Source organism: Trachurus japonicus, chromosome 5, assembly GCF_045865225.1.
Source record: "Trachurus japonicus isolate A0001 chromosome 5, Traja_1.0".
NCBI lineage: Eukaryota > Metazoa > Chordata > Actinopteri > Carangiformes > Carangidae > Trachurus > Trachurus japonicus.
The window spans coordinates 6,780,200-6,808,108 of NC_140911.1; the positions used below are offsets into that span (position 1 = coordinate 6,780,200).

General features: G+C 41.7%; 1 protein-coding gene across 4 annotated transcripts in view; it reads left to right on the forward strand.

Moving 5' to 3' along the window:
* The first annotated feature begins 6,537 nt into the window (after nucleotides 1-6,537).
* mdfi (MyoD family inhibitor) overlaps nucleotides 6,538-27,909 on the forward strand; it is a 29,978-nt gene continuing 8,606 nt past the window's right edge. Inside the window, exons 1-3 of one of the 4 annotated variants that reach the window (XM_085775832.1) lie at nucleotides 6,538-6,902; nucleotides 8,745-8,949; nucleotides 20,312-20,449. In XM_085775832.1, coding sequence (XP_085631958.1) covers nucleotides 8,796-8,949; nucleotides 20,312-20,449 — 292 coding nt within the window. In that variant the 5' untranslated portion in view covers nucleotides 6,538-6,902; nucleotides 8,745-8,795. Of the gene's footprint in view, nucleotides 7,083-7,187; nucleotides 7,258-7,662; nucleotides 7,716-8,744; nucleotides 8,950-20,311; nucleotides 20,450-27,909 lie in introns of those variants that run through there. The other 3 variants (XM_085775831.1, XM_085775834.1, XM_085775833.1) reach the window with 3 other exon arrangements.

Below are 27,909 nucleotides of genomic sequence, written 5' to 3' on the forward strand. Positions count from 1 at the left end.
GTGTGTGTGTGTGTGTGTGTGTGTGGGTGGGTGGGTGTGGAGGTGCTGCTAGTCCCAGCAGCTTGGAGAGCAGAGCACTGAGGTCCAGGCAGACCCTATGAGTCACAAAATAAATTTACTGAGAGCCATGCTGACATCTCTCTCCGTCTCTCCCTCGTTCACTCACTCTGTCATCCTCCCTCTCCCCTCTTCTTCTCCTTCCTCTTCTTCCCCTCCGTGTCTGTGGCTGCGTGCGTTCACATGGATTTGCTTATTCAGTCTAATGAGCTGAAACTCCCTCTCCCTCTCTCCCTCTCTGTCCTCAGTCTACATGCAAATGGTCTGTTGAAGGCTACAAGTAAACACCCAGGCATTCATATAGTAAAACGCTCAGTTTGGCCTAGTGCACTGAAAAAGAAGAAGAAGATTTACTTATAAAAGTATCAAGCGCAGGATTCAATCATGCAAACTTTGTAGTACTGTGGGTCTAATGTTGATTGGAGCAGCATGGATCAACTAAACCGTAAACATTTGATCACATTGATTCCATGAAATAAAAAGCTTAAAATCGTGTGTTTTGTTGCTCTCATTGATTGGGGCTGTATTGAACATATTAATAATAACTTGCAAAACTCCAGTGAGAGACATCTGAACTCCATTGGGCAGTGGTATCTGCATTTTTTTATTTTTTTGGTGCATTAAAAGTGAAAATAACACCATTTAAATAAACAGTATAATGTTTACACAAAACCACTACATTTCTGCTTTGTGTTGACCTCTGAAACATGTCTTCACTACAAAATCCTGTCCATAAGCTATTTTGATGAAGTGAGTATAAAGGTTAACTTAAACAGAGTTTGTAATTTGAGGATTAGAGAAGTTATTAAAGAGAGTTATTAAAGAGAGTCTCCAGGATCCAGGTGAATCATTCATTCTTAAAAATGTCATAAAATGTCTTTTATCATCTGTTCTATAAAAAATACAAATAAAGACAATTTATTATGATATTAAATGGTTGATTAAACAGCAGATGTTTGGCATTTATGCATGAAAAATTGGGCTTATGTTGCAAATTGATTATCAAAGCTGTTGGGATTAGTTTAACTCATTAATTGATCAATCCCTTTAATTGTTTTTTCATCACTTGATTGCCTTAATAAAGTATATAAACTGGTCGATTCATCTGTTTGGACTGAATCACGCTGTAAAACTTTTTTTTTTTTTTTTTTACCCACAATGACTCGAAAGAAGCTGAAACGCAGCAGAGAAATCACCATCTGGAGAACAAAAACAAAAACAGGAAGAGGACTTATCAATGCAAAAGAAAAAAAACTACAGAACTGATCAGATGTGAGAGTGAGAGCAACATCAGAACTGAACAAACACTGGGTCATTGTGTTGGTTTCAAAAACATTTTTTTAAATCCTCCTATTGTTGTTGTCTCACAGGTATCTCTGTTTCCTCTGAGACTCCATGTGTGGCAGAGAGAGAGAGAGAGAGAGAGAGAGAGAGAGAGAGAGAGAGAGAGAGAGAGAGAGAGAGAGAGAGAGAGAGAGAGAGAGAGAGAGAAAGAGAGAGCGAGGGCCCCAGCTACAGAACAAAAGCATCTTTGTGAGTGATTGGAACCACATTTTCACCCTCCTCCCTCTCTCTCTCTCCTCTCTCCTCTCTCTCGCTCTCCCAGTCACACCAGCCTGCTGCTCAAAACCACTGAAACAATCAGCGTCAAAAGTTTAGAATAATACTCAGAGACGGTCTCAGCAGAAGATCTGTGTGTGTGTGTGTGTGTCTCCAGTTTCACATCTCTGCGAACACACACCTACACACACAAACACACTCTGTTCTCACAAACTCTTTCACTCTCTCTCTCTCTGCTTCTGTCTGGACTCTCAACCCTTTTTCAATCTCTACATTTACTCCCCCCCCCCCCCTCCTCCTCCCACCTCCTCCCTCCTCCTCCCTGTCTGCCCCTCCCACCCTGCTCGTCTGCTGATCTGATGCTGCATGGTTCGGTTCCGGTCCGGATCTGGATCTGGATCTGAGATGTGGCATCTCAATGTTGAGTTGTTGAGTTGAGATTACTTTATTTATCGCATAGGGTAATTCTGTTTCTACAGTTGACCATTGCAACACATTCATATGCACGAGCATTCATACAAGTGAGAAGGAAAGTGCGAGACAGTACAAATAGAGACCAGGTAAGATAAAAAGTACAATAAGTATAATAAATACATAAATAGAGCAATATTGTACTATGTACTAACTACAGCTTCAAGCCAGCTCAGCATTCAACAATTTAAAGCAGAAGTAAGCGGAATGTTTGTGTTAATATAAGTCTTAAATAGTTATATCTTCCGACAGCAATCACTTACATGGAGTGTTTGGTCCGAAACACGGGTCTGTCAGTCACTCTGCTCTGCTCTGAGCTGAGGAGAAAACGTCTTGTATACTTCCTTGTATCCTACAAGCTTTATCCAATGAGGAGAGAGAACCGCATGAAGGGCTGTGTGTGCAGCCAAGGGATGCGCATGAATGTGGTGACGTAGGGACGAGGACCAATAGATCCATGACGAGGGCGGGGACTGCTAACTCCATCGGCTGACAAAAAGTTAGTCAAAACGACCGGATCGCTTACTTCTGCTTTAATGGCAGAAGGCACAAAAGACCTGCATGTAACGCCGACCTGATGGCATCAAGGTAAATTCATGCCGTCTGGTCAAGAAGTCCTGGGAGGAGCAGTGGAGCAGCAGCTCTCACCCCGGCCGGCTGCCCGCCCGGCGCTGGGTGGCTGCAGGAGGCAGAACCTGTTCTCTCTCTGCTGCTGGGCGTCAGTGGACTGGAAAGCTCTCCAGCCTCTGAAGCCTCCGAGGCCCAAGCCAGACAAAGAGCAGGTCTACGTGCTGAGAGAGAGAGAGAGAGACTGCACTGCTTTAACTGTAGTGAAACATGACAAGATTGACTTGGTGAAGCAGACCTGTGCAAATGATCACAAATTCTGCCATTAAGGTGCTGACAATGCAGCTTTTCTGTATTAGTTAGTCTTTCTTTCTGTCTTTCTTTGCGGATAGGGAAGAGAAAAGGGTTTTCTATGGAGTTTTTCCTCAGTCGATGTGAGGGTCTAAGGGCAGAGGATGTTGTTATGATGCCATGTAAAGCCCTTTCAGACAAACTGTTTGTAAAAACGGGCTATACAAATAAAATTGCCTTGCCTTGCCTTGCCTTGCCTAGCTGAGCTGTTTGATCATCTATAGCACAATGAATAAACTTGTTGATAGGAAGAAAGGGCAAATATTAAATGTAAGAAAGAAAGAAAGAAAGAAAGAAAGAATACCTGGGCTGGCTCACAGGTTGTAAAATGTGGCACAAAAGAATAAACTTGTTGATATTATTGAATACAATGAAATCAAATTCTATTTCATTTCAATGATGCACATGTTTTTATTTAATATCAACAAGGTTATTTTATTGTGCTACAGCCCAGCTAAGATAAGATAAAGTAAGATAAGATAAGAATGACTTTATTAATCCAGAATGGTAATTCATTTGCTATCCAGCGAAGAAAGAAAGAACGAAAGAAAGAAAGAAAGAAAGAAAGAAAGAAAGAAAGAAAGAAAGAAAGAAAGAAAGAAAGAAAGAAAGAAAGAAAGAGAGGACACCAGACTGTTCATTATTAGAAGCTGGTTTGATAGCACTGTTGGAAGTGAGGAATGTGGAAGGATGTTGCCATATTCATACACTCAGTGCTGCAAAGTGTCCCTGTTCACCTTTACAGGAAGCCGTCGATCAGAACCAGAACAAAGACGAGCATTGAATGCACCACAGATCAAATGTGTTTACATAAGGTTTGATAAAGTTAATGCTGACTACCTGTGAATTTAAGTAATAGAAATGAAAGCTTTCATACCTGGCTGCAGAAAGTCTTGACTGGTTAAGTGGGTTTGAGTCCGGAGGAGCGGAAGTACAGTAAGAGGATCTTTTCAGGAAGGTGATAACAAGTCCACTCTCATTGTTCAGAGCTGGGAAAGATGGGGAGACTGAAGCTTGTACAAATACACAAGAATTTAATGTAGCAACGATCTAATATCAACAATCTGCAGGCTCTTTTGAAGCTTTTATTTGGTTTATTATTGCAGAGTGTTCCGTTATGGAGAGATCTGATTTTTTTTTTAATGAATAGGAATTTCCTCATTAACACATTTAACACATAGCGATCTCGTGAAGTAGCTGAAATGAACCCTCAATTTAAATTTAGGGTAGTGCTCTTGTTCGACCGTGTTAAAAAACCCTACAGTAAATGGCAGACTGGTTAAGTTATGCATGTGAAGAAGCAACGGGGAGGGCAACTCTTCAAAATGTGTTCATATGAATTTAGCTCAAAAAGATTTTGAAATGCTGCTGATCATATTTCGTATTTTCACTGGAAGGTTTTCTTGCAGTAAAATCCCAATCTTATGTCTGTGCGAATTATGTGCAACTAAACATTTGGATCACAGAGTCTGATGATCAGCTGAACTGTAAAACCTCATCTGTCCTAAATGGAATACCGAAAATCTCAATTTCTTTAACAAAACAAAAAAGAAGAAACAGACAAAAAAAAAAGAAAATGTATTGGAACGAGACTCTGATGCGACTGTTGCCCACACCATCTCTGACCCTCGTGCCCAGACGGACACTGAGCGCCCACGCAGCACAAATCCTACAAATACTTGAGTGTCACAGCCGGGAGACTGTAACAGATGAGTTATACTGTACACAGATTGAATGGGAGGTTATCAAGCTGTTAGTGAAAATGAGACCTGTCTCTTTTCTTTTCTTTTTTTGCAGCCGTGAATTACCTCGCAAACCTCCACCACGCCTGCAAGCATCAATCACAGAAAACACACACTGCAGCTCCAATATGGCAGGAGGAGAAAGAGGAGGAGGAGACCAGGCCTGTCTGTCGAGGGATTCCTCTGTTTGCAAAAAGAAAGGTGTAAATAGATAATACAAAAGTTAGATGAGTCATGCTTTTCTCTGGAAGAGGGTTTAAAAAGCAAAAAAGAAAAGGTTAAGGTTCAGTCTGAGTATTATTACTGTTGGATTCCTGACATTAACTTAATCTAGCTTTTCTTCTTCTGTACTACTTATCCTCACTGGGGTCATGGGAAAGCTGGAGTCTAACTAACTCAGCTGATTTAGGGCGAGAGGCGGGGTGGGGTCCACCCTGGAGTGGTCGCCAGTCAATCACAGAGCTGACATACACAGACAGACAACCATTCACACCTACGGGCAATTTAGAGTCGGCCAATTAACCTAACCTGCATGTCTTTGGTCTGTAAGAGGAAGCTGAAGTTCCCTAGATAACTCACGCATGCACAAACATGCAAACTCCACACAGGGATTCTAGGTTTCAAACCCAGAACCCTCTTGCTGTGAGCCGACAGTGCAAACCACTGCACCACCGTGCCGCCCACAGTGGTGAATCTACCTTATCAGATCAAATCAAACTTTGTTTATAGAGCCTGCTTCATGCATGAGGCAAACTCAGTGTGCTTTGCAACAAGTGCACGCACAGAAAAAGACAGTGCAAAATAGTGCAAGAAGTGCAGAGTATACAAATGAAAACCCTATAAATCACACACACACATGCACAACTTAACCATACACTATTGTAAAGAGTGTTCACTGATCTCTCACTGTCTCAAGCACTTTATGTTATTACAGAATAAAAGACCTTGTGTAAGATAGAGTCTTTTTGATATTTTGGGACCATAATGTTTTTCCACATGTTGTTGTTTTGATGCAGGCCTGTTTTTTTGTTTTTGTTTTAATTTTTACAAGGTGGTAGCTAAAGAAAAGTGCAAAAAAATAACCAGCTGGTGTTAAAGGCTATGTAGGTATATGGTGGGGTGGTGCTTTCAAGGGTTTCTTGTAATTACCCCCGAGTACAATTACCGTGCTGAAGAGGAATCATGACTCATCGCTGACAATAGGAGCTAGTTTCGTCTTGCACTGGGACAATTTATATAGCCTCATGTGGCTCGTGCATGCCAGACAGATTGAAGGCAATTCCCACAGTGAGTCACAACAGCATGTGAAGCTAAAAGCAGTGACCTTTTTATTCTGGGAAAACAAAAGTCTGGGTAACTTGTCAAAGTCTACGACACATGTAGGTATAGAGGCCTATTTGTCATTTTATGACGATTTAATACTTTAATTGGGTGAATTACTTTAAACTATGTTCAGTCCTGTCTGTATTATCATTGTGCAGAATTGCTTGACAGGTCTGAGTAGATGCAGAGTTAATGCTTTATAATCTGACATCATGGTCTATTAGATGGTATAAGATGGTGAAAATCAACTTAGCACTGATACACAGCATAAAACAAATCATCTTCACGGATTGTTACTAAAATATTAATGACAAAACAAATGGTGCCTGATGAAAGCTAGCTTGTGTTATTGCTGTGTCTGGTTCGGGTTAAGGGGGTAATTATATGACAGTATAGTTCAGCCCAACTAGTTTGTAGCCTGGAGGAAGCACAATCACTGCTGACTGTAGTTTCCTGTCCAATAGCTGCAGCACAGAAGTCTGAGGCAAGTTACAGTGGGAGTGAAGAGAGAGGAGAGGAGAGGCGAGTGCACAGGACGGACACTGAGCTCAGTTGGAAGGCTTTTGGAGAAAAGTTTGTGGAAAAGAAAAGGTGTTGAAGTTCGGATTTTGTTTGCAAAAACCAAAGGCGAGAAGAAAGGTGCAGGAAAGCTACGGTGCAGACAAAAGAGTTGCGGAGCGTCAAGCGAAGCTGCCTGCAGAGAGAGACACACAAACTTCCCAACATCTGGTCCGCTGGAGGAGGACGGGGCGAGCCGGAGAGGGAGAGAAACTTTTTTTGGAGGCGGAGAGAGAGAAAACTATCTCCACTGGAGAAAAATGCATTGAACTGGTGGGTTTGGGACACCTACATGAGCCGAGGGGGAGATCTGGTGGTCGGGGTCGTGTGAAGTGACAAGAGTGGAGAGAGAGAGAACGAGGTTGTCTCGGAGGGCGAGAAGTCCACCTGGAGCGGGACAGAGAATGAATTAGTCCAAAGCCTCGGCTGCTCACAGTCCCAGCCAGAGACAAGGTAAGAAAAGAGGCTGTTTGTTTTCCCTGAGCTGTTGTCGTTAAACATCAAAGCTGAAAGTTATTGTGCAGTATAAACCGAGGCAGAGGAGGAACGAGCTTCACTCTGGAGCTGAGCACGGTCTCAGCATGCACGGACTCGTTTTGGGAAAACAGGGCGCAGACCTGCAATAAAGGTAAACAGAATACGCCCGTTATTAGTCAACGGTGACTTTCAGTGAGCCTGTAAGTCATACTTCAAAATATTCAGCTTCATTTTATTTAGAAAAAAACAGACCTTATTGTTTTTAAAGCGCTGGCACCAGGACAGATCTAGGCCATAAGTTTGGCACTAGTTTCTAAGAGTGCGGTGCCATGGCTTTTCTTTTTCTCGAAACTTATCAAAACTTTTTATTTATTTACCTATTTTTTATTAAAGTTTCTAAAGTCGTCCGGCTGTAAAAGTGGAGAAAAGTCGAATGAGTAACTTATGAGTAATAAAACAAACACGACTTGATGTAAAACTTCGCTTCGTTTACGTGTGTTTTCACAGAAACCTTAGCTGTAGGTTGTCAAAAACTTTTGGATGGCAGGGAGCGAGCGAGCGAGCCGCGGGAGCGCGCAAACAGCTGTCCAGCTGAGCAGCTTTGGCAAGGTAGGCGCGCGCCAAACACGTATTGGCACGTGACCTATATATTTTGTGAACTTGTAGCCCAGCGGACTCATTAATGAGTTTTTTTTTTCTAAAGAAGGTTCTCGATGGTGGCTCCTGATTGGCTGCTGGAAAAACCTCCAGAAAACTACCTGAGAAAACACACCTGCGAGCTGATTATGAAAAAAGACTCAAGTTATAGGCTCTCAGGTCGCTTAGCAACCATTTAGTGAGAAATGTAGGCCTACTGTTCTTGCTTTTATTTGATACCATTATCTTCTAGTTACCAAAGTGTTCAATAGTACTCTTATTATAGGCTATTTTATTGATAAGTTGCCTCAAGCCTATAACATTTAGTACATATGCAATTCTGTCTGCTTGTTGCATGAGCTGTAATGAAGCAGTTTCACTCTGGGATTGGCTGAAATAGCCTATTCATTATCCATGATTTCAGTTTTTAGACACATTTTTCCCTGTAAATCAGCAAATAAAGTTTTGTAAACGTACAACAATGTGTTTATCCAGCTTTTGTTTCACTTCCCCAGTTTTGTTGTTTTTATCAGCTCTAATATTCTCCTTGTTTTCTGTTTTTCAATTAATTACTTATTAGCCCCCAATTCCTCCTTTGCTGCTGTGCCACTGTGTGCTTTTATTTCATGTTTTTAAAGTTCATTGAAAGATTTATCATGATTTGCTTCAATAAAGCATCTGAGGACTTTCAGAAGTGTTTCCCATAAATAAACACCACCATTGTTATTATTTGCAAAACATAAGCTGAAGGAGTTTTAACACGTAGGCCTAATTAAAAAGGAAAGCTGTGATTAGGCGTTTCCGCTGTGCTCATGCGAGCAGTAAGTCAATCTGCCTCTTTAGTCATTTTTAAATAGCTGAAAGGGATTCATGCTGGTTCAAGTTGTGACTGACTACACCTCCCTCCATGAGACATGATCTGTTGGCTTCTTGCTCATTTTATAAGACAATGAGATGTTTTTTTTCATAATCCCTCTCTCCCTCCTTCTCCCTCTGGTCAAGGCTCACTCCGTGGCCCCTCCACCTCCTCCCATAAGAGCCCGGCCTACGTCCATGGATGAGGAGAGGAGCGACCCCGCCATCTCCCCAGAGCCGCCTGTCGATGGGGACGCCGGTCTACCTGTACCGCAGCCGAACTCGCACAGCACCCCCTCCACGGAGAGAGCAAACAGCTGCACAAACTCACAAAAGCCCCGTGCAAGTGAAGGTAGGAAAACAGGTCGACAAAAACAGAAACAGCAAAAAAAAGAAAAGTAAATTAAACCATGTTTCTGTGTCTTAGAGGAAGAACAAAGGATTAGACAAACAGCTGTGTGATGATCGGTCTGAGCATGTCTACACAATCAGCTCACATTTAACCACAAACACCAAGCTCTGCTAAAGCCCCTTTGTTGTTGTTTGTGTGTGTCTGTGTGTGTGTGCACGTGTCAGTGTGTGTGTGCATGTCTCAAAAAGAAAAAAGTCAGAGAGTAGTTATTAACAGATTAAGGGATTTCTGGTGAGAAAGAGGAACTAGTTGATTAGTGCTGAGGAAGAAGACCTCTCCATGCTCTTTCATGCATGTGAACCTCATTATGGTAAGAAGTTGGCCAGTGTGTGTGTGTGTGAGTGTGTGTGGAGCTCTACGTAAAGCGCTTTCATTTCGGTCCAAGCTATAGGAGAGCTTCTGACTCCGAAAACAACAATAGCTTTTGTGAAAAGCTTGATTGATGTTAGTTTTCCAACAAAGTTAAACAAAGTCTTAAGACTCTGTTGCGTTCAAAGCCTGGGAGTTAAGTAATCATAAACGCTAAACTCAGGAGGGCTGTGATCATCATACCTCCCACTAATACCTAGAAAAATCATTGTGTGTTTTGAGCTGTCGTAATGATTCATGAGGTCAGAGGCCTTTCTCACCGAGGGACACAGCGGTTGTGTATGGAGGCGATTGGAGCTTGGGGGACGTTAGCCTACCTACCTCCTCGGAGATCTGAGGGGTTGAGGACCGACTCGGCGCTGCGTAACGCTTAAAAGGTCGCAATGATGCTCCTGGGGATTCGGGAATGAACCTTTGACCCGTCCCCCTTTGTGTGATTGGTCATGGTTAGGGATGACTGACATGGGGAGGCGGGACTGGGAGGATATGGACCAACTCAGGGCCTGAGTGACTCATCCAGACCAGAATCAACCAGAAGGCTTCAAGTTCGCTCAAGCTTCGGTGCGAGTCAAGAGACACGGCGCTGACTGCAGATCAAAGTGCAGGTCCTATGGGGTAATTTGGGGAGGTGTGGTGAACAGTTAAGGGGAAGTGTGCAGAGATTTAAGTGGCTTGTTGGCATGGGAACTCGCCACAAAAATCTTTGGATGGTTGATGGAGTTCTTTTATTTATTTTGTTTCCTTTTTTTTTTTTTTTAAAGGCAGGTCTCAACCTAATCTATTATGATTACTGTTTTAAAACACAAAAAATCCACACACGTCACGCAACACATATACACCTCTCCTCCACCGGTACGTTGCGGTTTACCATGATGTGTGTAAGTACAGCATCAGATTTAATGATAATACCTGAGTGAAGTTATTAAACTGTAGCTTTGCGTCTCGACATGTTCTTGTGGCTCTGCTGACTTGTTGCTGACTTTACCTGTTCGCTCGAAGCCGGCACAAAGTTTAACTGTGGCTTCGCCCACTAAAGTTAGACTGCTTGTCTGGCTGACTGGTCTAATTTGTGTGTGTGTGTGTGCTGTGTGTGTGTGTGTGTGTGTAGGCTGAGGGTATGTAGGTGAGCCAGGGTGGGGAGGAGAAGATTGGTCAGACTACCGCTGTGGGCAACAAGGCGCTGCTTTCAGCGCTCTGCCTCACCCCCTCACCCATCCCTCGGCCCGCAGAGTTCAGGACTCTGGGACAACACAACAGGCACACACAGATCTGCCTGAGACTCAGCACAAACCGTTTGCCCCACGGGTGCGTTATTAGAGCTTGATAACGGGTAACAAGGAAAAATTTGCACAAAGTTCAGTCATTTTTTTTAAATTTCTCCTCCCTCCTGATTCAACTCGAAGCTGCACAGCCCCATGACAAATGTGCATTAGCGTCTCTTTTACCCGTTCCTGACCCCTGTAAATTGGACTGAATTGCCATTTCATTTCGTTTCATTTCATCTGACACCGAGTTAACCGAGCTCTTGTTGGGAGCGCGGCCTTTTGTTTTACCCTAACCAACCTGCAGCCACTGACATATCTGACATATCAATCTCATTTTCGCTTGACGCAGAGCTGCAGAAGCGGTTGCCAGAGGCAGTTAACTGTAGTGTTTATTATAATAATCAAGGAAAAATATTGAGAATATTTATTTTCAGGCAACACATTCAACCTTCGCTGTGAGAGAGGAAGCTGATATCCCAACTCTTAATCCCATCGTCTAAACTCTGACTGGTCGTGTTTCTGTAACCAGCGTTAAACAGATGTCAGTGGGCGGACCTGTTTATGTAAATGTTAAGATGTGGGCGGTGGTGGGTGCTGAGTCAGGGGTCCTGAGCCGGATTACCTCCCAACAGTTTGTACCAGACTTCACCAGACTGAGAAGACTGAGGCTTTGAGAAGGTCTTACAGATGTTAAAGTGATAATATTCAACTTAAAATCAAGCAAGAGCTAGCATGATACTGACTGCCAAGAGTCCCCTCCCCTGAGTTTGGCCTTTTCTGATTGGCGTAAAGAGAGTATATCTGCACTGCTGCCAATGGCTCTGGGTCACAGAAGGCTTTGACAGCAGATCTCCACATCGTGATGTGTTTTGGAGCATATTTCAACTAAATGCTGCATGCTGAGATGCTCATATTTTTGTGGTTTAGAATAAAAAACATTACAATAAAAAAGACATGGCTTAGCATGCAAGTTCATGATCATCTGGTCAAAGGCTTCACTGTCATGTCTATATTACAATATAGGCCGCAGCAGATTCTTGTTGCAGTACCACATTTGGACACTGTGGCAGATTGACAGCAATGTTACCACAATATGTTGTGATACATAAAGTGTGATTACAGATGCACACAATCAATCAGGTTGCAGGTGATAAAATAATCTGTTTATATGAAACAAGGTCTCACGTTTTGGCGATAGTTTCTGAAGCTGCAGGTTTAATTATGACAATGCAGCCTGGCAGAATCAACATGGCAGCAGGCCAATCAAAACGCACCAGATGAGTCCAGAGAGACAGCCGAAGCCCTCCTTGTTGTCACCCCCACAGTCTTTTTTTCTGCTCTAAGTGAAAAAAGCTCGGCTCAGTCATTACAAGTGTGAGTGTTGCTCTCACTCAGGCATAAAGACGCAATGGGGCTGTCTGTTTATACAGGAGCCTCTTACCACCACATGCCAGACTCTCATTCTCTTTCACCACTGGCAGCTTAGTTACTCCCTCTGTTTTTTTTTTCGTGCCCACTTCTCAGGGCTTTTGTGTCTGTTTATCTTTCTTTCTGTCACTTTCTGTATAAGAGCAGAACTATAATTAGTTTTTACATCCAAATCGCAAATTTGCAAGGGTTCAGTTTTAAATTCCAACAACCACAATTTTTTAAATGGGGGGAGCGGCACGGTGGTGGTGCAGCGCGGTTGGTGCTGTCACCGCCACCGCTGCACGTTGAGATGGTTCTGGGTTCGGAGCCGTCGCTGGGTGGAGTTTGCATGTTCTCCCTTTGCCTGTATGGGTTCTGCAGCTACAATCCAAAGACATGCACATCAGGTTATTTGTTTTGAATTTCTTGTATTTTCATCCTTTACATAACCTTTAATGTGTGTTTTGCTTATTTCTATCCACTTGCACCATCATCAGCAAGTCAAATTCTGCTTCTCTAAATTCTGCTTGGTGATAATTGACTTTTGTTAAATGAATTGGTCTGACCTGCAGAGATTAGCAGAGGTCCGTGCGCAATAGGCTTTATGCACAACTCCACTACTTCCTGAATTTAAACAAGCTCCTTTATTTCCTGTCTTACATTATTGGACAAACTGATTAATCCAGGTGTGTTTGCTGACCATTGTTGTGACTACTGAGGTCAGAGTCAGACACACCTGGATTAATCAATTATGTAAAACAGGAAATAAAGGAGCTTGTTTAAATTCAGTAAGTAGTGGAGCTGTGCATAAAGCCTATTGCAATGAGCTCTATGCACAGCTCCACCACTTCCTGAATTTAAGGCAGGTCCTTCATTTCCTGTCTTACATTATTGGACAAACTGATTAATCCAAGTGTGTCTGAGTAGTCACGCCCGGTTGTCCTACTTCCATTAAATGCAAACATGTGAACGTCATTTCCACTCACCTGCATTGCAACTCACCTGCTGTGTGTGTGTGTGTGTTTGGTCAAACGGAGACAAAGCAGTTCCGGTTGTGAATATAGTCTGTCATCTTGCGCGTTTTCTTGATCACGTGAGTGGTATTCTTATATATTATTCTTTTCCCCCTTCGAATAACTAATTAATGGAAGGAAAATATTGACAGATAATTGATCAAAAATATATATAACTTAAATTGTGGTTGAATGTATAATCATGAAAAGTGTCTGGATGTTGAATACATAAATTTTCTGTGTAAAGATCAGGCTCAGTGGGTGGAGCTATAACTTTAAAAGAGAGAGCTGCCTTGGCCTGGCTCTGCCAGTTGTGTCACAGTTGCAGAGAAGAAACCATGTGTCCATATAGTGATGGCACCACCAATGATCCTAGAAAGATAAGTTTGCGAATACTTACTGTTGTTTGACTAATATGATCTTAAAGCAAAGAAGTAACAGCACAGATTTTCTGGTTTGAAAACATAAAGGACAGTTTCTGTCTTTTTGCTCAAAAACAGTGGTGTGTTCAAGTTCTCCTCCAGATACACGGTTGTTGTCTGAGTTTTCTTTTCAGAGATAAACCACCAATGCCTGGTTTCAGACGACATCATATCATTCATGTTTTATTCTGGACCTTCATGATTCAGACATATGAAGCCTCTCTCTCTCTCTCTCTCTCTCTCTCTTTATACACTTGGCCTCCGTTGCCTGTGTGTGCAGGGTTAGATTTTTAAATAGCATTTGTTTGTTTGTTTATCCTCGTGTTCCTCTTTGTGAAATTATTCCAGTCTGAACTACATTTATTTTCTCTCTGTACATGCAGCTATTTGCCTACTTGTCCCTTTTTATTTTTTTTTCATCCCTGAGGTTTGTTGAGGCTTGTGTCTAATTTGGTTTCTCACAGAGATTGAAATAAACTAGCAGCAGTTTGAGGCATTTTTTACAGCATATTTGAACTACAAAAATGAAGTTTTTTTTTTTTTTTTTTTACCCTCCTTCACCACCTCGCAAACATTCGAGAAACTTTTGCCGCTGCTCCTGGAAGTGTAGACTACTCTCTCTCTCTTTCTCTGTCTGACTTCAGGACAGTCGCCAAATCTCCATAACCGATGTCTGCTGGGAAACTGTTGACAGATAGTGTCAACATACGATATATATAAAAAAAAACATACACATAAAATGTCTGTCTGCCCTGTTGAGACAATGACAAACCTCATGGCTCTTCTTCACTTGTAGCAGAGGTTTTATATACCGTAGTCCAATATAACCAATGTTTTCTGGAGCAAAATATTTAGTTTTATCCCAAATATTTTATTACAACCTACTCTGGACTTAATATCAGGATGTAAACATGTGCATTAACACTGTATATGTTTGCCACTGCGGCTCCAGCTCAAAGCTTGGAGGGGTTTATTCATGTGTCTCTATTAATTCTGCCACTCTCCTCCTAAAGTCTTACTCACTCCTGTTTATCCTCAACTGTTTATGCCTGTTTGTTCTTATTTCCATATGTTACACAGCGCTCAGTGTGTGTGTCCATGTTTAGAGAAACCGTAGACATTTCAGGTTTTCCTTGTGTTACATGCAACAGCGTAACAAGGGTTCAGTTCAGTTAGCAAAGCAGCTGTATTTTCCCATGGACCAGAGGAATTTCAGAGACAAAGTAACACAATTAAATTCCCCTTAAGCCTGTTCAACAGCAGACAGTTTTTGTCTTTAATGAGCTTACACTGCTTCATTCTCTCAGCAGCTATAATCTCTGATTTTGGACATATTCCAGTACTGCACTCACACACAGCCCCTCTCTGTGTGTGTGTGCGCGTCTCTGTGTCTCTGTGTGTGTGTGTGTGTGTGTGTGTGTGGTTTCAACTTTTGGCTGCATGCAAATAAAAAACACACCACCACCGCTGTTAGTTGTGTGTTCTTGTGTTCTCTTCTTTTGTTGTGTCCCTCGTCCTGATCAGAACCTCTAGTGGTTTGCGTGTGGTTTCAATCAGTTCCAGTCATTACTGAGCTACTACTGCATCGTCTCCACTGACTCCACTTTATTCTGCTCCGTTGCTCTTCACCTCGTCTCTTCTTCTTCTTTTCCAATTCTCTCGACTCTCATCTTTTAATGTTTTTTTTTTTTTAGAGATGAGTCAGCACAGGGTGTGAATCAGCACAATCCATTTTCTTTTGCGTGTGTCTGAATGGTGTTCTTTCAAGACGAGCTGCAACTGCAACTACGTCTATTAATGATTCATCTCAACACAGTGAATCTATTAAACTTGTAATCCAGAAAATTTTGAAGTACCATTTAAACATAAGTTGAGTTAAAGGGCAAAACCTTCTTGCAACCAGACGCACGCAGCTCGAAGCCGCAACTTTTCAGTATTAGAAACAGTTGCAGCTATAAAAAAAGTTTGACTTCATTAACTCATTTGCCGTTGGGTGAGGATACGTACTGTACGCCTTTGCTCCTCTCGTGCACACAGTAACACATGGTTATCTCAGCTGTAGAAACACACACATGGCTTGAGGCAGAGAGGCAGCAGGTAAAGTCAGCCCGGCCCCCTACACCCCCCCTCAGATCGCAGCACTGCACTCTGCCTCGGGTGACTCAGGATATGTCACATGATTTGCCCGCTCATGTGTTATTTTTTTTTGTTTGTGTGCATGTGTGTGAGAGTGTGTCGGAGCTGTGTTTATGCTTTCAAACGCTCTATGTGATCCATATGTTTCTGCTTTAATGGTTAACTGTTTGTTTACTGTGAGACTGAAATTCCTCCGAATCCCCCCTCTAGGTCCCACTGACACGTGTACTAGTACGCACACATACGTGAATACACACACGCATACACACCGAAGCATGTACAAACCAATACACGTACTCACCCACACGTGTAAACACGCAGCCAGATCTCTTCAGCGGCTCTTGATTGCTCTGGTCTGATTTGAATTAGAGGCTCATCTTTCTCAGATCTCAGAAATGGCTCTGAGGTCGAGCGGTTTGGTGGTTTGATGCTGATGCCAGCGCACAGTTGGTTGAAGGCCTGCTTGGATGGCACTAAGGGGTTTGGTGGGGATGCGTTTAGCTCCAACAATCGCGGTTTCTGAACGTTTATAGAGGGAGAGCTTCGACTGAGTCACAGGACCTATACACGCTTTTAACCCATGGTGCTCTGCTGCTGGCATGCAGCTGAATGAGAATACACTGGGCTGAAGCATGTGCAGGTGTTATATAGATATTCAGAAGTATTTATTGTGTATCTGTGACATTTATTTACTGTATCTAATGAGTGTGCTGATATTTTTTCTCAGATCGAGTGGTAATGGATTCTAATTAAAACAGTTAACGTGAAGTCATGGGACTTTTCATTGAAGACGTCCTCTATCCTTCCCCGAAGTTTGCTTATTCTGGGCTTTTGTGTGGCTTTGATAATGACGTAATGGCCCCTAAAAAAAGCAGCTTCCAGACTATGGGAACAAAACAACACGAAGAATGAGGATCAGTAAAAACCAATAAACGCCACCTAAGGCGCTTTTTAGTTTAAATCATATTCACTGATCTCACTTTTTCTCAAGAACCTGCCAAACGTCTGAAATCGTTAGTCATACGTTGCCCGCCAGCACATGGTGGATTATTAATTCTTTATTATCCATCCTCAATATTATGATAGAATGGAAACCAGCTGCATAGAACAATGGGTGATTATAGGTAACTGATTGGTCCTGATGTGTTACTTGATTAGTCATTAAATGATTAGAGAAGTATTAGGCCTAATGTTTTAGATTAATCGGATAATTTCAAATACATGACAACATGCATGTTTGGCTGTCTGAGTCTATGGATGGAGTTACGTATCATATATATAATGTCTTTTTGCTTTTTGAAGCAACTTAGAAATCTTGTCACACAGAGAAGAAAGTCTAATAGGAATGGAAAGGAGAATATATAATATGAGACAGGCTTATGCATTGCATGACATATATCCCATAATACACACATATCTCCAAACTAGACATTTGGCAGTGTCGAGGGCAACAATTCTCACTAGCGGCTTTCATATCTAAAGCGGGCTGATTGAGACTGATGGATACAACATGGGCTTTAGAAATGGCTTCCACATGCAAGAGTCAAATGTGTATGTGTGTGTGCGTGTGTGTGTTTGTGTGTGTGCAGAGGAGCTGGGGGGGGTGGACAGAGCTCGTATTAGATATAAGAACATTCGAGAATACAGTATGTGGTGGTTCGTGTGTGTGTGTGTTTGTGCACAGGTATGTTTGTATTATGGTCTAATACGAAGGTCCTGTTTACATCTCCTCCAACTTTACACAGAAATCTTACCACACACAGAAACGTCTGCAAATACATACACACAGACACACACAAACTCGTGGAAATAGGCAAAAGGCAAACACAAATCCTGCGATGATGAAGACACAGTTCCCCTTCATTAAGTTTCAGACCACCTTACATAACCAAATACTTCTGATATCCTTTTGTTTTCTGTGAAAATAAAGACGGTGGATCTCTCAGGCCGATCGAAAATTCCCCAAAGCCAGGACGATATTGTGGATTAATCCTGTCGAGCCGCACAAAATCATATAACAGAAATCAGATGGTCGACATTTTAGCTTCACAATTTCAGTATGCATTTCTCAATATGTTTATTTATGTTGATTTATTTTGTTAAATTAGTTTCATCAGCCCTTATGTGTTATGTGGGTTCTCAAATAGCATCAGAAAAAGGCAGAAAAAGACTTCTCTGATCAGTTTAAGTCACGATTGATCAGGAATTTTACCATAATTTGATTATAGAGAGAGAAATTACCAATAATAATGAAATATAACACTACAGTGATAAAATCAGAACATAACTGATTCTCCCGTCAGGTTCAGGTTAAAGCCCCTGTACAGACTTTTCATTTAGTGTTGATTTTGGTGGCCCCTGTGGACGAAAGCGTTTTTTAGCAGCGTAATGTATCTATTCGTATCGTTTCATCAGCGGTCCGACCCGACCATGCCTTCCAGAGGTGTAGAATTAGACTACTTAGAAATAGCGTATCTTCACACTGATGGGCTCATTTACTGTTGTAGGTAACAGAGACACATCAGCAGAAACCAGAGACTTTTGCGTATCCAGTTAAAAGCTCCGTACAGGGGCTTTAAAGTGCAGTTGTATGTAAAATACAATATATATATATCTATCTATATATATATATATATGTATATATATATATATATATATATATATATGTATATATATATATATATATTGAGACAGCTGTATATGCATTTTGATTTGATATGCAGTGAGATCAGCTGATGGATCAGCTCACCTTGTCAGTTTTTATTTATCCTTTATTTAACCAGGTAAAACTCATTAAGATTGAAAAACCTCTTTTTACAAGAGTGACCTGGCTAAGAAAGCAGTGCGCAAAACAACACCACATAGAATTATACAACAAACAGTATAAACATTTACAAATTACAGAGGGCAAGCACAAGAGTCAATGGATCTTCATTCTCCTTTATCCTTTAGGACTGATCTGAATTGAATCAGTTGAGACCATGTTCCTGCCTGAATCTGCACAAGCGCCATGTTTGCTTCTCCTCGTGCGCTAATGAATGAAGCAAACTAGTGTATACAGTAGATATCATACAAAAGTCTGTGCAGGTTCGTTTCTCAGTCATCCAGGTCATTCAGTGCTAAAATTGAAGGCAACAGGACTTCGTTTTCACTTTTTAAAGACGTTTTGCCTCTCATCCAAAAAGGCTCCGAAACAAGAACTGAAGAAACTTTTTGGATGAGAAGTTAAACGTCTTACTCAGCTACCTTCAGCTTTAGCACCTCACATCTATTTGGACAAACTCATAACAGAAAGAGACATCTACACATCTACAAACTACTTCTTCATTTCTTATTTTGCATCTTTTCTTTCAGTCGTCTTACTTTCTGAGACACCGTCTACGTTGTAGCTGTGTGAAAAGTGTGGATTAAGGAATTTATGTGTAGAAGTGAAGAGGGAGTGTGAACTGGAGACGAAGAGTATGAGAAGCAGGGGACAGGAAAGAGAGGACAGATAGAGAAGTGAGCAAGAGTGGATAGAGTAAATAAACATAGCCGGGAAGTGTTGAGTCCACGCACAGGACGTGGTTTGGTTTGTGTGCGCGCGTGCACGTTTGTGTGTATGTATGTGTGTGTGTGTGTGTGTGTGTGTGTGTATGTGTGTGTTTATCAAACCCAGCTGGCTCCCATTTGCCCAGGAATGAGTCTGCACCTCTCAGAGGCCCAGGCCTGCTTTGAAGGCCTCTGTGTGTAGTGTGTGTGTGTGTGTGTGTGTGTACGTATGTATGTATGTCTATGTGTGTGTGTCTGTGTGTGTGAATAATAACAGCTTCATTAGAGCTCTGTATGGCACCGGTGAACACATAAAATACCCAGACATATTTACTGTATGTATATGATGTGTACGTCTTCTTGTGTTCACTTTAAACACACGTACGCAAACAGACACCCACGCACAACGCACACACACACACACACACACACACACACACACACACACACACACACACACATAAAGCCACACAGATTTCAGGTTTCACAAGCATGCACATAGACCCCTAAACAGTCCCAAGGGGTTGGATTTAACTGCTTCCAGATGCAGGTTCAGGACAGAGCGCACACAGCAACACATACAGACAAAATCTTCTGCTCTGTTGAAGTCAGCACAACTACTCCGCTTAAATTAATTAAGTGCTGGTGGATGGGAAATGACATGGGAGTAGACAAGTTTATTACGAGCTGGAAAACAGCTCACTGCTGATAGCTGATAATAAGGAAGGAACCCGGGAACCTGAATGAACTTCAAAAAATACAGTTTACATCAGTGTTTTTCAACGTTGGGGTTGGGACCCCACGTGGGGTCGCCTGGAATTCAAATGGGGTCGCCTGAAATGTCTAGTAATTGATAAAATAAAAAAAAATACTGATAAAAATATTTGTATTCTTTTTTATCCTTTTAAAATTATGATTAAAACACCACACACAATCTTAAACAATTGTATTCTATACTTTCACTTTCTCGAATATAAATCGAGTTCAAATAAAATGCAGCATATACAAATATTTTGATTGACAGCTGCGATCACATGATGTCAAAATGGGCTCACGAGCCAAAAAAGGTTGGGAACCACTGGTTTACATAAAATATATTGTTTTTGTTGTTTTTAACTATGTGTTTTGTTGTTGTTGTTGTGTGTTTGTGTTGCAGATGTGACCCACATCTATACTGAGCCCCTCATATTGAGGACAAATGGCACCCCTGAACGACTGCTCGACAGTGATGGAGACAACTGTAACAGCAGCTTCTCACACTCGGAGCTTATAACACCCAGCAAGAGTATCACTTGTGAGTAAATAGCACCCTCACACACACACACACACACACACAAAGACACACACAGACACACATGCAGACACACATGGAGACACACTCACAGAGAAACTGGTGAGAGTTTTATTTCCATTACCGATCACCGGTCTGATGAGTCACATTGTCCTGACCTTTAACAAATACATTTGCACACCCTGAAGAAATAGGTCGGGTAATCATACACACACACACACACACACACACATGGACAGAAATATCTACATTGTCAGCTAAGTAGGTTAAGTTTCTGATTTCCCACAACACAAGAGAGTCTGAACCCAGATCTCCACACCTTTCCTCCTCCTCCTCCTCCTCCTCCTCTTCTTTTCCATTTTCCTTTGCATTTCATTCTCTGTTTGTCTGTCTGTCTGTCTTTCCTTTGTTGAGACTGGATTGTTAGGCTGTCACCGTGACAACGTTAGGTGAGTGGCTGCTGAGTGACTGGCACCGTTGGATTTTTACTTCCATTACTCAGTCTCCCTTAATTAGTCAAAGTTCATCGGGCGTCTTGGCGTCGGTCAAATAGGAAACGAATCCTCCTCCCCCAAAGAAAAGTCTCAGATTTGATCAATAGAGAGTCGCATGGTGTCACATCGAGGTTCGTTCCACTTATTCTTGTCTGACCTCTCGTTAAAGGGTTTATTTCAATAGTCTTTCTTACAATATAAAGTCTGTATCTAGGGTTTACAGGCCATAAACTACTGTAAATTAATAGTTTTGTAGTAGCGAGTTAAAACTGTAGCTCTCATCAGCGTAGCAATGCACATAATATACATCATTGTATTGCACCCTTGGGAAAAAGTATTATTTAATATGAATGTCTGTATCATTTTGGATAAAGATTTGTTATTGGTGTAATTGGATCCAGAATTTCTTCCAGTTTTGTAATGGCAGCATTCATTTAATCTGTAAAGCTAATTTTGTGACCAATCTACTCTAATATTGTCTGGCATCTAATAGCTTGTCGTCATTGGTACTGCAGTGAGAAAACTGCAGAGGCAGCGACGACTCTGTCTCATCTTGTTTGTACTTTATTTACACTCAGCTTCTCAAGTCTAAACTATTTTCCCCTAAAAAAAACCTCCAGCTGTCCATTCATTACACTTCCCACTTCCCACTGGGTGTATCAGCACCTCTCCACCTCAATTTAGCCGGTGAGAAAATGTCACAACACCTGAAATGTCTCCTTCCAGAGTTAAAGCGCCACCCGTCACCACCCATTTCCCTCCCTCACATTACCAGTCCGGCGGTTGTGTGTCAAGCCAGAGACAGACTTTCTTTTACTTCCCCTTGATGTGCAGTCGCTGCAGCCCTCTCTGTATCAAAGCCAAAGGTTACGCAAGTATAATATGTCATTACCCCCACCACGTATATTTTTCTTGCTTTCACTCTGCTTTGAAATAAGTACAATCTCAGGCTAATTCTTGAACTACTTCTACTATGTCATTTATTCACTTAGAAGACCAAGCTGCACAATAATGACACCCACAAAACTCCAGCTACGTTGTCTCCATGCTCAGCCGCTAACCCAGAAGCACAGTAAAACATTTTAACTGCTCTAAAGTGGCCTAAATCTGTGCTTCCTGTCATTCAAGGAAAAAAGGAGGAGACAGTGCATGTGATTTTTTTTTTTCATTTTAATAAGTCAGAATGTGAATGAGTGATAAATGAAAAAAGGAGGAGCTGACGGTTGCATAAGCCGACATAAAGTTTAAAAGCAACGCTGTTAGAAAACAATGAGCGCTTTTCCTGGAATCTGCGGTCGACCGCGGCGTGACACGCACAAACACACAAACTTGAGCCATCATAATAGCTAGTTTGCAGTAAGTGAAAAACCAGCAGTTCACTCAGGAAACGGATAAGTAGGTGAATGGAGTGTGTTTTGAGCTGTGTAGGTGTGTGAATCGTCTGCTGTCTCCATCGATGTTTGGGCCTCTGTACCTGTCCCGTCTGCTGCTGCTGCAAGAAAAGTCTATTTCAGGCCCTGGGCTGCAAGACAAGAGAGAGAGAGGTTTGAGAGGTTTGGGTCACATTTTCTCTCCCTCTCTCCCTCTTGTTCTCTCTTTCTCTCTGCTTTATTTTACATCCCAATAAAAACTATGAAACCCACCAGCTCCATATGCTGAGCAGGGAGGGTTATGCAACTACAGTAGGGTTGGACAAAGTGTACCGGCCGGCGCTGGCTTTCCATTTGCCTTTACGTGTCTCCTCCCTTCATCCATAGCTTCCGCCCTCTGCAACTTACACAATCACACATGTTCACGTGACTCGAACCACAAGCTAAATATTAAAGGGCTAGTTCAACATTTTGCCATAATCCCTATAGTCATAGCTAGCAGTAGGTTTGTTACCTTTAATTGTCAGTGCAAGCTATTTTTAGAACGGCGGAGCAGAGCCGTGAGCTGCTCAGAGCTACGCTACGGAGGCTCATGGGGTTTCTTGGTTTCCCTCATCAAACTCATCAATTACACAATCCAACAACTCCAAAACGCTCTGGTGGACAAGTTGTGACCTGCACATTCACCACGCTATGAGATAATAACAGAACGTTACCAGACAGAGTTGTTTTAGAGGTAAATACAGAGACTGCTTGCCTGAAAACTGCCCTCGACAGGAAAGCGTATCAGCGGTTTTGCATGAATTTGCCTCTAAAACAACTCTGTCTCGTAACGTTCTGTTATTATCTCATAGCGTGGTGAATGTGCAGGTCACAACTTGTCCACCAGAGCGTTTTGGAGTTGTTGGATTGTGTATTTGATGAGTTTGATGAGGGAAACCAAGAATTCCCATTAGCCTCCGTAGCGTAGCTCTGAGCAGCTCGCGGCTCTGCTCCGCCGTTCTAAAAATAGCTTGCACCGACAATTAAAGGTAACAAACTTACTGCTATGACTATAGCGATTATGGCAATGGGCCAATTTGCCAAAAATGTTGAACTATCCCTTTAAATTCTAAAATTAATCACTTTCTGAGGTGAGCGCAGATGACTGCATAATTATACGTCTGTCTCTTTGACTCCAGTCCTGTATGGTGTCTGCTTCGTCACTGTTTGTTTGTTATAAAACAATCAGCCTGGTTAAGCAGGTTAAATGCACTCGGTGTCATCTGCATCCAATCAGTCATCACCATCCTCATCATCATCATCATCATCATCTGCTTCTCTGGCTTTGTAATGACTGGTGTTCATGAGGAGTGATTACAAAATATAGCCACAACGCTCAGGCCTGTGTGGTGGTGATGTCATGGCGGTGTGGTGTGATATCTGCGAATGTGTGGGCGAGAGAGAGAGAGGGTGTTTTGCGAGCGAGAGGGCGAGCAAACAGAAGCAAAAACAGAAAATTCCTCAGCTCGTATGTTCTGTCTCGCAGTGATGACATCAGAGCTGCAGTATGCGTCTGGCTCAGGGCCTATGACAAGCTGTCTGAGAACAATGTGCAGAGAGAGCTGTTAACATGTGTGAGTGTCTGTTATGACCTGAATCAAACACACACACACACACACACACACACACACATGCACATGCACAAGCTCTGTGTCAGTGATGTCATGACCACACTGCAGCCTTTGACGTCACAGTCACAGCGGGACACACATGTTCACAGATGTTTAACCGCTTACACGCTTTGTGGACTCAAAAAGGAAACGATGACAACATAACAATTCATCGCAGTAGCTTTTTTATGACACTTTTCATTTTGTTTATTTTTATCAGTTTGAGATATTTTCAACCAAATGAGATCAGCCCAGAGGAAATAGAAGAGAGGCCCTCTTTTTCTTTTTTTCTTTTTTCTTTTTAATGCATGTGTAAATGAGGACATGAAAGTGTGAGCAAGAGAAATGCTGAGTGGAGCTGTTTGTTATTATCTTGTCATCAACGGGGAGGAGTGTGCACTGTGTTGTTAGTGGGAAATCTAACAGGATTGTGACACTGCCTTTAATTAGAGCCCAGTCACTGTGCTGAAACTGTTTTCCATCTCTGCTGTTCCGGATTAGACTCTCTTCTTCTTTATCTCTTTGTTGGTCGCATTTTAAATTCAGGAATTTTATTTCACATTTGCCATCTCTTAGATAACTCTCTTACTCAAAGGGGGGATCTGATGGAAAGTCCAGCTGTGTCAGGGGTCAGAGGGGTCATGGACGGATGAAGTGGGAGGGGGGTTTCAACTAGGATTAGTGCGTCATGTTGTTCCGGCATGTTCGCCGTCTTTTCCTCCTTTTCTTTTACAAAATATGGGCCGAGCCCCATCCAGATATTTACAAACTGTTTCCATCCATTTGTCAGGTGAAATTCACACAGATGCCAAAAAAGTAAAAACTTAATTAAGTGTTTTTCCCAACAGCTGGGTTTGAGTGAATAAAATACACACACAAAGAGAAAAGTTGAAGCTTTTCCAGGAGTTTTTTTTTTTTTGTTGCAGTATTGGGCAAGTTGTTGTTGCTGCTTTTGCGTCAACTACTGTCATATTTCATGTTTTTCATGCAACCACAAGGAGAGAGAAATGAGTTTGGCAATTTACTAAACAAAATACAAATTCTCATGCACATTCCGTTTTTTGGTTTGGTTTAGACGAGGCTCTGCTGCAAACATGTGCAGGCACGAACACATCCGTCAACTAACTCCCAATCAGTCAGCACTCTGACTGCTCAGACAGTTTGATTGTGTATGTAAATACTCTACAAGTGGTTTTCAGTATATTAGGAGTTAATTTGTAAGATTATGTTAGCAAATGATATCTCTAAGTGGTTTAATAGACTCTTATTGTATTTTTAGATTTTTACAAAAAACCTTGACACTTTCACAGTGAAGCAGAAACAGACAGGCCAACGATGACCTCAACCTCACATGAGACATTTCTACAGTACTGCCATCATCTCAGGTGATGACTCAGTCTGTAATGCAGAGTTGAGTCTCACACCTACATGCATACAGCAAACAGGTCTGGCCTGCCCACCTGTTAGATCACACTTACTGTTTATTGTAAGAATAACAGCTCTATTTGGTTCATGTGAGGATAGTATTGGTTATTTTTAATGTTAGAAACCAAATGCCTCACTGAGACTTTGTCATTCCTTTTTGCTGAAAGTGCAGCTTTCTAGTAAACACTCATGGGCCAAAATGAGTTCCAACAACTGAATCTCCAACACAATAATTATGACAGTGAACTCAGATCTGCATTTGCATTTGTCTGTAGCATAAAGCTGATCATTGTGACAGTGCATTTTATTAATTATTTTTTAAAATCGGTAATACTTTATAATAAGTACACACTATTGAGCATTAGTTAAGCATTAATAAATACTGACTTCTTCATTCATAACGTATGAATACTCATTAGTATGTAGTTTATAAATACAGTTAGTGCTTATCAATGATGAGCAAAACATTTTTAATTGTGTTTATAAACTACATACTAATGAGTATTCATGTGTTATGAATGATGAATTCAGTATTTAAAGCTTAACTAATGCTTAATAGTGTGTACTTATTATAAAGTGTTACCAAATAATCCATCAAAACGAAATGTTCTGTCCGCTCTACAAAGGAAGTTTTCAATATAAAGAACTATGCAAGATTTTTACCTTAATTAAACATATTTGGAGTAATTGTGATGGCTAAATGACTTGTTACAGAGAGAATGGAGGCTCTCTGACTTCCACCTAGCGTCTCTTGGCCGAAAACCAGGTGTCCCGCTCTCGTCTCTGCAACACCACGACACAAACGCACCCTGTAATCTGTAATCTGTTCTTTATGACAGATTAGACTACACAAAAATACACATTGTAAAACGCATATGATATATAACGTTATCCACCGCTCCATGGATTGCCTTCTCAACAGCTTTGTTAAAAAAAAAATGCATATGGCCACGGGGGGAGGGAGGAGAGTTAGCAAAACAGCGAAAAAGCGAGCGGACTTGCACAGTTCCCCTTTAAATAGCAAGTGGAAGCAACAGAAGTCCGTTCTTCCACTCTTTAAATCACAGTAATCCTCGGACAAAGTGATAGCCAGATGCACGAACAACGGAGTTTGTGAGCAAACTCCACAATAAAAGAGGATCAAATGGATTTTTTACAACTGAAGTGCTGTAATAAGCATCTCTGCAGGGGTAATGCTTCATTTGAATGATGGGATACCATAAGCCGCTTTTTATGTGTTATGTTAAAATGGCTAAGACCAACTTGAAAGTAGAATAAACATTTATTTTTGGCCAAAGTTGAGTCATGTTTTGTCTGGCTTTCACCTCGTTATGAGGCAGTCGTCTTTAAAACGCTCTCACGTGACATTTCCAGTGTGGTGGGTGGGTGCATCTAAGCAAGCCTTACTAACGCTGTAGTGTTAGTTGCGGCTCTGTATACGGCAGCCAAAAATGTGGGAATTCTCAGTGAAAACAGTTTTAGATAACACATTTCAACACCGATGTTTCATTTTCCCCATTTCACAGAGTTAGTGCCTCACGCTAATAGGCTTTGGGCCGCAGTTAAAACAACACTGTAACTTCGCAAGAAAAGCCAAGAGGGGAGTCAGAGGTTAAGATGCTTCTGGGAAATCTGGATTGAATTTTTCTTTCTTTCTTTTTTCAGAAAAAGTTTGAGTGGATTTTGAAATGTTGCGTAAATATTGTGAAACTGAGCCATTATGTGCAGGCCACATTGAGATGCTTTGCCTCCATTCAGTCGTGCTTGAGAAAGCACAAAAGCATTTATGCACATTTGTGCATCGTTAGTACGGCAGCAGATTTTGTGGGTGTATCATCCATCCATCTTTTCCCCCCCTTGTGTTGTTCACTTAGGATTTAATAAAAAGCACATTTTAAAGTCGGATGAAAATGAACATTTCATTTCTCTGCATCCTCATGACTCTATAACCTACAAAAAAAAGACAGACAAACTGCGCCAGAGGAGACGGTCGGATCGAGCAGCTGGAACAGAGACAGACACAGCTCAGTCACTCTGGTGACTCATTCCAGCAGGAGGATAAGTAGAGACAGAGATGAACAGCGCTGCTCTGGTCTGGGAGGGAGGTGTGTAAGTACAGGGTAGCTGAGAGACGCCAGCAGAGGAGGAGGAAGAGGCTGAGGCTGTGTGAATTTGAGGGGCGGGAGGTGGGGGGTGAGGGTGAGGTGAGGGGGTGCACGGCTGCTGCAGCATTTCATTTCATTTCATTTTGATTTATTCCATTCATGGTATACATACAGTACTACACATGGTTGCACATATTTACACATTGTACACAAATGGAGCAGGATGAAGAAAAACTTATAGTACCTGCCCCTCTCTATTGTTATAATTACATTGGCTTACTATCAACACCAGTATTATACTCTATTTCAAAAAATTAAAGATGATGAAACATGTAATAATAACAAGAATACAAACAAGCAAAATAGCAATGGACACCACTCGTCTATCTATCTTTTCTTTTTTCCCTTCTTTTTCTC